The sequence below is a fragment of the Barbatula barbatula genome, assembly GCF_947034865.1.
Source record: "Barbatula barbatula genome assembly, chromosome: 8".
NCBI classification, from domain to species: domain Eukaryota; kingdom Metazoa; phylum Chordata; class Actinopteri; order Cypriniformes; family Nemacheilidae; genus Barbatula; species Barbatula barbatula.
Window position 1 is genome coordinate 4,435,040 of NC_136771.1, and position 14,057 is coordinate 4,449,096.

Here is a 14,057-nt window from a genome sequence, read left to right on the forward strand (position 1 = left end):
GCTTGCAGAAATAAACCGTTTGAAGAACAGACGGAAGAAAACTTGTTGATGGGTGTGTGGTACACGGTTTACTGTATGTTTACAAGAGCTTTTCACAACACACATTGACATTTATGTAAAAACATAAAATCAGTTTGATTTTCATATAAGAGAGCACTGCAGATATTTTAGATCACCTTAGGAAATGCTCCAAGTTTAGTTAAATGCATTGTAAACGCAAAACTCTGCAGGTTCACTTTAGTTTGACATGGTCTATTATTCTAAACAAGTGGTAGTTGTGTAGGCTACATTGATTTTAGGACTAGTTAAAATTTACAGAAATGCTTGCGTCTTCTGTGTTTGTCTATTCTTTAGTCTCTGTGTGTATATGGCAAAGATATCTGCTTATGATCATAATAACATATTGATTATATTAAAATATTGGCGTTAATATTAATCGTATGAATGGTAGGCCTATATAATCAGATACAAAGTAACTAGCTACTAGAGTAGTTTTTTATTGCATACTTTTTTACTCGAGTCATTTTAAATTAGTGACTTTTACTTGACTAACAATTTCTCTTGTTACTTGCACTTTTACTTGAGTAAAGATTCTGGCTATTCTACCCACCTCTGTCAGTATTTAAAGAATATCAAAAGTCGCTAAGGGTGGTAGATCTCAGACCTTAATTTGGCCCTTAAACTTGGAATAACGTTTGCAGCCTTGTTTAGGATTCAGACAGACTCAGATTATTTTAACATTTCTTTTTTTCGTAAGGTATAGGCCTGTACGAAACTTTGCAATGTTATTATGGCAAATACTCAACATATTTCATTATTATCGTTCGTTACATAGATGTATTTACTGGAAGGTTGATTTGGAACAATTCAGTACTTAAATCTAAATAAAAATCCAATTAAATTAAAGTGAAACAGATTTCCCCTTTATTTAATAAGACACTTCATAAAGCAGTACAGACATGTTTAGGATCAGCTTAAGATTCGGTTACCTATGGGTAACATTCATATACAAATACATGTGCTCCTAAACAAAACATTGTCATAATTTAATTTTAAACTTAATATTTCTTCATAGTTAATATTGACATTTATTTTAATTACTGTGGTATGAATGAATGTTCAGAGTTAGTTTAAATTTAAACTTATCTTCATTACTTCTCCAAAGCAACTCAATGTATAGACATTTATGATGATATAATCATCATAATACCATTACACAGACATACAACACATAACACTTGGCTTAATATATAAGAATAATTCTTCAGATAACTAATTAAAACAAATGGCAGCTCATGACATGCTGTGCGCAGACTCTGACTGAACACTAAATAGCATGTAACAAATTTAAAACAATGACATGACAATTTTCTTGTTCATATTCTCTTGGTTAAATGAGTGAATAGTTTTTGTTGGTTTCCTCATGTGAATGTGATGCTTACAGGTGCATCACACCTGACAGCAGCAGTGATGCTAGAGTCATCAACAAAGCTGTGAACATGCTAAAGTTGACTGGAGAACTGCCAGTGGGAACACTGGTAGCTGTGAAAATAGCAAATAAATCATTTTTCTTTCAAATAAAATATATACACAAACAGTTCTACACTTATTTTATTTATATTTTACACTTATTTATATTTGAATAAATGTATATCTATTTCCGACGTCTATGTACTTCTAAATATGTATTATATGTTATTACACGACAGCACTAAACACAAATCTTTAAATACTGACCTGAGCCTGAAGAGTCTGTAGCAGTGATAGATTTCACATCAATCGGAAAGGTGAAACTGCCATTGTTAGCTGCCCCAACGATGAAGTCAAGCATTTCTTTTGCTTTAGGAACACTGCCGTTGTTGTTGTCGAACTCAAGTGCACTTTCCACCTTGACGGAGCCTTTACTGTGAACACATGACAAGTTGTTTTTCATTTTGTCCATATTTGAACCCACCAGGTCAACTGATCTATGGACTAAAACGGGCATGTGTTTGTAATTTTATTACATTTGACAGTTTATTATTAGTAGCCTTACCTGAATTGCCTAATAAACATTCGTAATGTGTTTGCGTAACGTCTCCTGAGAACTGTAACAAACTGTGACAACACAAAATATTGAAGTATAATTCCATACAAATATTTCATTATGATTTTAGTGCAACAAATTATTTCGAGTTTGACCAATCCATTTTTGCTTAAAACATATTTTACCTGAGTGGTGATATTGTTTGTCAGATTTATGGACTCAGGTGATGAAAAGTTGGACAAGGCATCAGTGAAGTTCATATTTATGCTAAATGTAACATTAATCTGTGACGTATTGGGGGTGATAGAGGGTGTCACTGTAGAATAAAGAGAACACAAAATAACACATTAGCATTGTCAGTGACAAGTATATTTGAGTGCAGTATTTTAACAAACAATTTATTCTGAATGTAGACTCATACATGAAAACCCAAAAAAGAATCTGTAAATAAAATTGATTTTAAATGTTTTTTTCCACACAAAGGCGTCTAGCACAGTGCAAGTGAACGTTTATTTAATCCAATTACCTAGTTGCTATTATTGTCACATGACTAATCACATCTGGGCTGCAGGAAATGTCATGACAGCACAGAAACTAGAGCAATGCCAAGCCATTTATGGGTTGAGTTGACTGACACACAAGTTTAAAAATGTGACGGTCTGTGAAATTCAGGCTAAAGTCTCATAATGATGAGATTAGGAATGTCTAAATATGATCTCAAACATTAATTTCACTACGATATCAATCGTTGACATTGTCAATATTAAAAATATCAAGGTTATATTTTCACAGAATTTTCTTTACGTTATTTTAAGGTATTATGTACATAAAAAGACTAAATCACAAAAAAGATTTTTGCTGGGTTTTCACTTTATCAATATTTTATAATCGATGAGTGACTGAAATGATCAACATTTCATATTTTGTATATTGTGAAATAGACTATAACAAATGCAGGAAATTAATCAAGATCACAGACAGCTCCACCACCACCATTAGAGAGAAATATTCAGTGCAAACACACACTTACCAGTAGTGGCAGGATCCGAAACTTTAATGGTCTCATTCTTTATTTGAATGGTCAGATTTCCACTCGCAACTGCATCAACAAGGACTTTGGCCAACTCGGATGCGTTAGGATTAATATTACTGGTGTTGAATTCAAGAACTCCATCTGTCACGATCGAGCCATTTCTAAGAGGAAACAACCACACAAAAAACTGCTAAATGAAGTACAGAGAGACTATGTATTCGAAATGAACAATAAGTCAGCCAAACAATTCATTTAAATTCATTTGTTTAATTTGATGAAATCTTTACCTGAATTTCCGGATGACATGGCGTCTGAAGTTTTTGAATTTTCTGTAAACGGACTCAATCTAAAACAAATTCATAATCATAATGAGACATGTGACCTAATTGGATGAAAAACTGTTAATTCTGAACAGTTTTAATATTTCTCTTTTGCAAGAATGTTAGCCCTTAGTTTAACACGGCTACTACAACTGGGAAAAATAAATACAACTTGAGGTAAATCTCACAACTGAGAAAAACATTACCTGAGCTGTGATGTTATTTTTCAGGGTTATGGTTTCAGGATCGCTCAGATTAGCGTAGACTGCCTTGAATGTTTGATCAATGTGAAACGTAATATTATACTCTGTAACGGCAGTGGTGGCATTTGTAGCCGTTTCATTTGTAACTGTTGCTGTGAAGAGACAGTAGCAGAAGATTGAGCAGGGCTGAGCCATTTATGGGTTGAGTTGACTGATGAATGATCTTAAAAATGTGACCATGTCTGTGAAATTTAGGCCTGAAGTCTCATAATGACGAGATTAGGAATTTTTAAATATGATCTCAAACATTAATTTCACTACGATTTAAATCTTTGACAGTCCATATTAAAGATCAAATGTATATACACAAAGCTCTACACTTATTTTATTTATATTTTACACTTATTTATTTATATTTAAATAAGTTTATATCTACTTCATATGTCTATGTACTTCTAAAAATGTATTATATGTTATTACACGACAGCACTAAACACAAATCTTTAAATACTGACCTGAGCCTGAAGAGTCTGTAGCAATGATCGTTTTCACATCAATCGGCACGGTGATATTGGCATCTTTAACTGCCTGAACGATGATGTCAAACACTTGCTTTGCTGTAGGAACACTGCCGTTGTTGTTGTCGAACTCAAGTGCACCTTCCGCCTTGACAGAGCCTTTACTGTGAACACATGACAAGGTGGTTTCAAATATGGACAAAATGAAAAACAACAGGTCAACTGATCTATGGACTAAAATGGGCATTCGTTTGTAATTTGATTACATTTGACAGTTTCTTATTAGTAGCCTTACCTGAATTGCCTAATAAGCATTCGTAATGTGTTTGCGTAACGTCTCTTGAAAACTGTAACAAACTGTGACAGCACAAAATATTGAAGAATAATTCCATGCAAATATTTCATTATGATTTTAGTGCAACAAATTATTTCAAATTTGACCAATCCATTTTTGCTTAAAACATTTTACCTGAGCGGTGATGACGTTTGTCAGATTTATGGACTCAAGTGAGGACAAGTTGGATAAAGCATCAGTGAAGTTCATATTTATGCTAAATGTAACATTAATCTGTGACGTATTGGGGGTGATAGAGGGTGTCACTGTAGAATAAAGAGAACACAAAATAACACATTAGCATTGTCAGTGACAAGTATTCTTTGAGTCCAGTATTTTAACAACCAATTTATTCTGAATGTAGACTCATACATGAAAACCCAAAAAAGAATCTGTAAATAAAATTGATTTTAAATGTTTTTTTCCACACAAAGGCGTCTGGCACAGTGCAAGTGAACGTTTATTTAATCCAATTACCTAGTTGCTATTATTGTCACATGACTAATCACATCTGGGCTGCAGGAAATGATGTCATGACAGCACAGAAACTAGAGCAATGCCAAGCCATTTATGGGTTGAGTTGACTGACACACAAGTTTAAAAATGTGACGGTCTGTGAAATTCAGGCTAAAGTCTCATAATGATGAGATTAGGAATGTCTAAATATGATCTCAAACATTAATTTCACTACGATATCAATCGTTGACATTGTCAATATTAAAAATATCAAGGTTATATTTTCACAGAATTTTCTTTACGTTATTTTAAGGTATTATGTACATAAAAAGACTAAATCACAAAAAAGATTTTTGCTGGGTTTTCACTTTATCAATATTTTATAATCGATGAGTGACTGAAATGATCAACATTTCATATTTTGTATATTGTGAAATAGACTATAACAAATGCAGGAAATTAATCAAGATCACAGACAGCTCCACCACCACCATTAGAGAGAAATATTCAGTGCAAACACACACTTACCAGTAGTGGCAGGATCCGAAACTTTAATGGTCTCATTCTTTATTTGAATGGTCAGATTTCCACTCGCAACTGCATCAACAAGGACTTTGGCCAACTCGGATGCGTTAGGATTAATATTACTGGTGTTGAATTCAAGAACTCCATCTGTCACGATCGAGCCATTTCTAAGAGGAAACAACCACACAAAAAACTTCTAAATGAAGTACAGAGAGACTATGTATTCGAAATGAACAATAAGTCAGCCAAACAATTCATTTAAATTCATTTGTTTAATTTGATGAAATCTTTACCTGAATTTCCGGATGACATGGCGTCTGAAGTTTTTGAATTTTCTGTAAACGGACTCAATCTAAAACAAATTCATAATCATAATGAGACCTAATTGGATGAAAAACTGTTAATTCTGAACAGTTTTTATATTTCTCTTTTGCAAGAATGTTAGCCCTTTGTTTAACACGGCTACTACAACTGGGAAAAATAAATACAACTTGAGGTAAATCTCACAACTGAGAAAAATATTACCTGAGATGTTACGTTTTCTTTCAAGGTTATGGTTTGAGGATCGCTCAGATTAGCGTAGACTGCCTTGAATGTTTGATCAATGTGAAACGTAATATTATACTCTGTAACGGCAGTGGTGGCATTTGTAGCCGTTTCATTTGTAGCTGTTGCTGTGAAGAGACAGTAGCAGAAGATTGAGCAGGGCTGAGCCATTTATGGGTTGAGTTGACTGATGAATGATCTTAAAAATGTGACCATGTCTGTGAAATTTAGGCCTGAAGTCTCATAATGACGAGATTAGGAATTTTTAAATATGATCTCAAACATTAATTTCACTACGATTTAAATCTTTGACAGTCCATATTAAAGATCAAATGTATATACACAAAGCTCTACACTTATTTTATTTATATTTTACACTTATTTATTTATATTTAAATAAGTTTATATCTACTTCATACGTCTATGTACTTCTAAAAATGTATTATATGTTATTACACGACAGCACTAAACACAAATCTTTAAATACTGACCTGAGCCTGAAGAGTCTGTAGCAATGATCGTTTTCACATCAATCGGCACGGTGATATTGGCATCTTTAACTGCCTGAACGATGATGTCAAACACTTGCTTTGCTGTAGGAACACTGCCGTTGTTGTTGTCGAACTCAAGTGCACCTTCCGCCTTGACAGAGCCTTTACTGTGAACACATGACAAGTTGGTTTCAAATATGGACAAAATGAAAAACAACAGGTCAACTGATCTATGGACTAAAATGGGCATTAGTTTGTAATTTGATTACATTTGACAGTTTCTTATTAGTAGCCTTACCTGAATTGCCTAATAAGCATTCGTAATGTGTTTTCGTAACGTCTCTTGAAAACTGTAACAAACTGTGACAGCACAAAATATTGAAGAATAATTCCATGCAAATATTTCATTATGATTTTAGTGCAACAAATTATTTCAAATTTGACCAATCCATTTTTGCTTAAAACATTTTACCTGAGCGGTGATGACGTTTGTCAGATTTATGGACTCAAGTGAGGACAAGTTGGATAAAGCATCAGTGAAGTTCATATTCATGCTAAATGTAACATTAATCTGTGACGTATTGGGGGTGATAGAGGGTGTCACTGTAGAATAAAGAGAACACAAAATAACACATTAGCATTGTCAGTGACAAGTATTCTTTGAGTCCAGTATTTTAACAACCAATTTATTCTGAATGTAGACTCATACATGAAAACCCAAAAAAGAATCTCTAAATAAAATTGATTTTAAATGTTATTTTCCACACAAAGGCGTCTAGCACAGTGCAAGTGAACGTTTATTTAATCCAATTACCTAGTTGCTATTATTGTCACATGACTAATCACATCTGGGCTGCAGGAAATGATGTCATGACAGCACAGAAACTAGAGCAATGCCAAGCCATTTATGGGTTGAGTTGACTGACACGCGAGTTTAAAAATGTGACGATGTCTGTGAAATTCAGGCTAAATTCTCAGAATGATGAGATTAGGAATGTCTAAATATGATCTCAAACGTTGTCAACGATTGATATCGTAGTGGAATTATCGATTCATGAGTGTCTGAAATGATCATCATTTCATAATTGTATATTGTTCAATAGACTATAACAAATGCAGGAAATTAATCAAGATCACAGACAGCTCCACCACCACCACCATTAAAGAGAAATATTCAGTGCAAACACACACTGACCAGTAGTGAAAGGTGCCGAAACGACGAGGGAGTCATTCTTTATTTGAATGGTCAGATTTCCACTCGCAACTGCATCAACAAGGACTTTGACCAGATCAGATGCATTAGGATTAATGTCACTAGGGTTGAATTCAAGAACTCCGTCCGTCACGATCGAGCCATTTCTAAGAGGAAACAACCATGGTGAAACAACTAAAACTGCTAAATTAACTACAAAGAGACTATGTATTCGAAATGAACTTAAGTCAGCCAAACAATTCATTTAAATTAATTTGTTTAATTTGATGAAATCTTTACCTGAATTTCCGGATGTTATAGTGTCTGAAGTTTTTGAATTTTCTGTAAACGGACTTAATCTAAAACAAATTCATAATCATAATGAGACATGTGACCTAATTGGATGGAAAACTATTAAGTTTTAATGTTTCTAGATTGCAAGAATGTTAGCCCTTTGTTTAACACGGCTACTACAACTAGGAAAAATAAATAAAATTTGAGGTAAATCTCACAATTGAGAACAACATTACCTGAGATGTGATGCTATTTTTCAGGGATATGGTTTCGGGATTGTTCAGATCAGTGTAGATGTCCTTGAATGTTTGATCAATGCGGAACTGTAAATTATACTCTGTAACAGCAGTGGTGGTTGCATTTGAAGACATCCCGTTTGAGGCCGTTCCATCTGTTGATGGCGTGTTTGTAACTGTTGCATTTGAAGACATCCCATTTGAGGCCGTTACATTTGTTGATGGCGTGTTTGTAACTGTTGCATTTGAAGACATCCCGTTTGAGGCCGTTACATTTGTTGATGGCGTGTTTGTAACTGTTGCATTTGAAGACATCCCGTTTGAGGCCGTTACATTTGTTGATGGCGTGTTTGTAACTGTTGCATTTGAAGACATCCCGTTTGAGGCCGTTACATTTGTTGATGGCGTGTTTGTAACTGTTGCATTTGAAGACATCCCGTTTGAGGCCGTTCCATTTGTTGATGGCGTGTTTGTAACTGTTGCATTTGAAGACATCCCGTTTGAGGCCGTTCCATTTGTTGATGGCGTGTTTGTAACTGTTGCATTTGAAGACATCCCGTTTGAGGCCGTTACATTTGTTGATGGCGTGTTTGTAACTGTTGCATTTGAATCTACAGCTGTAGATCCAGGCACAAGTAGGATTCCTGTTGTCAAAATGTGGGAGAAAATGTTACATGGTACACTGACAAGAACAAAAATAATGCACTGTATACTGTACCCAGTATGGAGATTCACCCAGTGATAGTGTATTTATTTTCCCCTCTGCTACTACTAAAAACATGCGACTTGCATCTATTATCTTGAAATGTCAAGAATTCCAAGATATCACTAAATAAATATAATATGCCGTATTTGTGATAGAAAGTCTTATCGTATCTGTAAGTGATAACGCCATTTCTACACCTGTATTGTCTTGCTCACACTTAAGCTGATGCACCTCGATACCGCATTTTTTTACTCCCTTAGATGACTAGAAGAATTGGGTGTGTCAAATGAGTATATATGTAATGTGTATGGACTGGCATTAAAAACCACTGCTTTTAAAACCTGGAATCATCCTTGAAAGGTGCAGTATCAGTTTTAACTAAAACATTTTTGATTAAAATAATTTAACATAAAATGTTTATTTATTATTTAAAAAAATATGCAAGCAGTTCCCTAAGGCTCTCTGAAATGAGGAACTGAGAGATTATTGTTTGGTATCATAACACTTACCAAGCACACACACAATAGGTAATATAATCCTCCACTCCATTGCTGTCTTTTTGACAGTATCCCTAAGAAGACATACAAACTGAATCAAACATGTTTCCTAATTCAATAAAATTATGAACAAAAAGGAAATTCACATGGGAAGTGAGTTGATAATGCAATCTAAAGAGAATCTGTGTCCAATATACATATGTATAGACAACATTTTTTATACTCACCAATTATTTACTTTTAAATAAATGTAATGTATTATAATGTATTCCACACACATCATTCAAAAGTGCATTAGGATAATAGACATATTGTTAAGAATAGAACATACATTGAATTATTTTATGAGTATGTGGATATATTGCCATTGAAATAAAAGTAATTTATATAAAGAAATTATATTGAGAACTATTTTTTAAAGCACACACAGTATATGTAAATATATAAAAAAAATTACTTACTTTGTGACTATCACTTCAGTTGAGAGAACAGTTTTGGATAATCCCAAAAGGAGCCTTTTGATGGTGAAGACAAGTATGTTTCAGATAGAATAGACCAGACAGGTGAGCTTGTATTTAAGGTGAGCCAACATTTTTTTTAAATAGAAGAATTGACCAATGACAGCAAAGGGATGTTGACAGACCCGATGAACAACCTTAAGATAACAGCTTTTCTTCCTGGTTAATGACTGTAATGACAAAAACTTCCCATGTCAAATGATCAAGTAATTCATCTCTTTTATAGATTATGGACAAAGAAGAGCTTTTAAAAAGTTGAATTATGGAAAAAGGCAAAACAGGTGAAGGTTCCTATATCTATATATATATATATATAAAATTCTATGTGTCCCATATCAAAAATGTTTTTGTCTCCACGCTGTTATGCATTATTGTTTGCCTATTCATCATCTTATAATCAGATATAGAAACCTCAAGAAATAACCAATTTGATCACTTTTACGTTTTTTGGACACACCAAAACTCCAGAACAAAGACACAAGAACGTCACAAGTTAATCACGAGCCTCTTGTATTATGAGTCAGAGGTTAACTTTCTTTATCTGTCCTACAAGCACTCCATGCTAAAAAAGGCATAGGCTGAAAAAACATCTCTTCCGTCAGCAACTGACCGCTTGTCGCTTTTCTACACTTTAATTTGATCTGTATACTGTGATAGGCTATGTGACCGGTTTTATTGCACTTCTGCTTTTTGTTGTCCTTATGTTTTTCCAATTTCTTCTTTCGGTTCACATACCTTTTTTGGATTAAGTACATTTAACTTTTTTGGAGTTCACAGTACAAATTAATATCAAGCACTGACTACACAAACATTTGTATTACCTTAATCTTAAAGCATTTCATTAATTAAATGGACATTTGGTTTTGTCTTTGTAAATATTGAACATGACATTTAATTAAACAATAATTCATTAAACTGTAAAACTAAGAACGGGACATTAAATGGACATTAAATGGACATTAAATGGACATTAAATGGACATTAAATGGACATTAAATGGACATTAAATGGACATTAAATGGACATTAAATGGACATTAAATGGACATTAAATGGACATTAAATGGACATTAAATGGACATTAAATGGACATTAAATGGACATTAAATGGACATTAAATGGACATTAAATGGACATTAAATGGACATTAAATGGACATTAAATGGACATTAAATGGACATTAAATGGACATTAAATGGACATTAAATGGACTGGACCATCACATGGACTCACCACACAATCACAACGAACCAGCACAGGACAGAAAACACAGGAGCATTATAAAGGGATCAAATCAAGAGGAGAACAGGTGTTGAGCATGAAATCAATAATGAGGAGACGAGAGGGCGGGATCAGAAATGAGACTGGAGAAAGTGTATGGCAAGCCATAAGGGCCATAAATGCCTTAAAGGCATCTGTAAAATATTTTCAAAGTGAAAACTGTTCGACTTACACATTCATTTGTAAGACTCAACACTCTGGGTGTTAACTTCTCATTTTGCATACCCACAAATCTTTATGGACAGTCACATTTGTTAGACAACTCGTTTGGGTAGGCTATATCCGGGGCCTTAATCATAGCAAAGAGCATCAGCCAGTCTGAAAAGGTCTCAAAACAAGAAACATAACTATTAATTTTATAGACTTCAACACAATAAAACGTTATTATGCATTGCAGGACTTAGTTTAGTATACAGGCAAATGGACCTATTAAAGGGTTAGTTCACCCAAGAATAAAAATTCTGTCATTGAGTACTTCTCATCCTCAAGTTGTTTCACAAACGTAAGACCTCCAGTTATCCTCAGAACACAAATGAAGATCCAAGGTAATGCAGAAGAGAGGAATTGAATAAAGTAATAATTTTTTACTGTGCATAAAAAGTATTCTCATCGCTTCATAAAATTAAGTTTGAACCATTCGAGTGACATGGAGTATTTTAACAATGTGTTAACTAACTTTCCGCACTTTGATTGTACATTATGTTGCTGTCTATGGGGGAGTCAGAAAGTTCAAGGACATCATCAAAACTATCTGAATTTGTGTTCTAAAGATAAATCAAGGTCTTACAGTTGTAAATCGACTTGAGGATTAGTAATTCATGACAGAATTTTCATTCTTTGGTGAACCATTGCTTTACACTTGACCACATGCTCAATGTACACAAGTCTTGATTTGCTGGATCGCCGGCTGGACTGGACCACACGCCGGATGGAGAACCGGCTGGACTGGACCGGACGGCGGCAGGAATGCGGGCTGGACTGCCGGCTGCATCTCCGGCTCGACTGCAGACTGGACTGGACTGGCCGCCGCTCATTTATTATCAACGTACCTAAGTGAAAACACGGATTAGCTGCTTCAGTTTTAACCTGAAAAGAGGCTGGATAGAAAAGTTAACATTTTGGCAAAAACACATTTTCAATGTTTATTTAATTTTACTGTAGAGTTTGCTTAATAAAATATTAATTTTAAAAGTAAAAGAGCAACATAAAAATGTTTGCTCTGACAAAAGATTGTGCTGCCTGGTTTGGGTTAGTTTTCAATAGAAAGTAGGACAATCTCAGATCATCAGAACAATCTGTGGACTACTACTAATAATAATAAGCTTTGCTGGTTGGACCTGACCTTCATAAAATGGTACATACCTGACATATAGCCACTACTTTAGGTTAAACTAAGTTTAATTTAGCAAACGCAAGAAAAGCTGTTTGTTTTAACATTTAATCTTTTCAACACACTCAAAGAGATGTGAGACACTAAAACCCAACTATGACGGTGCTGTCTCAAAGAGATTTGTTGCCATTTATCATCTTTTGACTATCAAAAATGCACGTAACAGCACGCTGGGGCTCATAGACATATTACCTGCTTAGAAACTTAAAACGTTTAATGCAAAATTACACTTACACAAAAGTGAAATATGGTGATTAAAAACATATTACTCATGAGATTAGCCTGCAGAAAATTCGATATAGCGATGAAAAGTGCGGTCATTATAGCAGAGCCTAGCAAGTACGTATGCACGTTTGTGATGTCATGACCCGGGATCGCTTTGTGGTTAAACTGTTTAAGTGTAATGACAAAGTTACATCAAAGTAGCTGAGCACTGTAAACTATCATTCAGAGTACGCAGAAAATTCAAGGCAAATGTACTTTTGTAGGGTTTTGAGTATTTACAATGCACTTTCTATATTTTACTTTAAAAATAAAACGTTTCATCCTTTTTCGATCCAACACAGTGTCTCTGGGCAGCGCGCTCTCTGTCTCTTGAAACTGAGAGTGAAGACAACAGTTAACGAAAGCTGTCGCATTGACAGGTCGGTTATGCAAGGCACTGTGGTTTAATCTGCAAAATTTGTCATTTGGTATTATAAATTTTTTGTATGTCGGTAATGTTTTGCTCTTGGTCTTCTACTAGTGCTAACAGCTTGTACAACATATCCGCGTTTATAGAATTAAAGTTAGCTGCTTGTCTAATCAAATGATTGTACTCATCGATCAGATTTAGATAATGTCCTGTTGTTGGCACACTTTGTAGACAATCCCCCCCAAATGTACAACAATGCCTTCACAAAAAAGAAGACCGAGAGAGAATGAGCGAAGGGAGGCTGTTAAAGGCAGTTCAACACTGCAAACATGGATTCAAAGCTCCAGTTTAATTCTTGTAAATATATTTCCCATTGTAATCACTTGTCTTAGTTCTGACTAACACATCATAGGCTCTAAATGAGTTGTATATTGAAATTAAATGTCTATTACTTATTACTCCATTGAAGATGAGGCAGAGGCAGGCTCAGAGAGTGAGTGATTTATATAGCGCTTTTCACAATGTGCACTGTTCCAAAGCAGCTTTACAGGGGAAAAGGTAAAACACAGTACATGATTAGTTTAACTTGATATATAACGCCTAGTAAATAATATCTAATGTCAGCAGTCTCCCGCTGGTTTATTTTGCATATTTGCATTAAGTGAAAGCTTTGCTGTAAAGATGTGTCTTTAATCTACATTTAAATTGAGCGAGTGTGTCTGATCCTCAAATAGTATCAGGAAGGCTATTCCAGAGTTTAGATGCTACGTATGAGAACGCTCGACCCCTTTTGATGGATTTAGTTATTCTAGGTGAAATTTTTTTTTGCAACATTTCTTAGGTGGAAAAAGGCAGTTT

The 14,057-nt window shown here is 34.5% G+C and overlaps 1 protein-coding gene across 1 annotated transcript; it reads right to left on the reverse strand.

Annotated features, from left to right (window-relative positions):
* Nucleotides 1–899: 899 nt before the first annotated feature.
* Nucleotides 900–11,143, reverse strand: LOC306897980 (uncharacterized protein). The gene is made up of 22 exons (XM_079463170.1): nucleotides 11,128–11,143; nucleotides 9,839–9,892; nucleotides 9,390–9,451; nucleotides 8,175–8,818; nucleotides 7,945–8,003; nucleotides 7,648–7,811; nucleotides 6,925–7,055; nucleotides 6,751–6,812; nucleotides 6,453–6,619; nucleotides 5,941–6,089; nucleotides 5,709–5,767; nucleotides 5,419–5,582; nucleotides 4,570–4,700; nucleotides 4,396–4,457; nucleotides 4,098–4,264; nucleotides 3,586–3,734; nucleotides 3,347–3,405; nucleotides 3,057–3,220; nucleotides 2,212–2,342; nucleotides 2,036–2,097; nucleotides 1,738–1,904; nucleotides 900–1,542 (listed from the first exon to the last, which is right to left on the reverse strand). The coding sequence occupies exons 3-22, from the start codon at nucleotides 9,427–9,429 to the stop codon at nucleotides 1,439–1,441; spliced, it is 2,835 nt and encodes a 944-aa protein (XP_079319296.1). The 5' UTR covers nucleotides 9,430–9,451; nucleotides 9,839–9,892; nucleotides 11,128–11,143; the 3' UTR covers nucleotides 900–1,438.
* Between the last annotated feature and the right edge of the window lie 2,914 nt (nucleotides 11,144–14,057).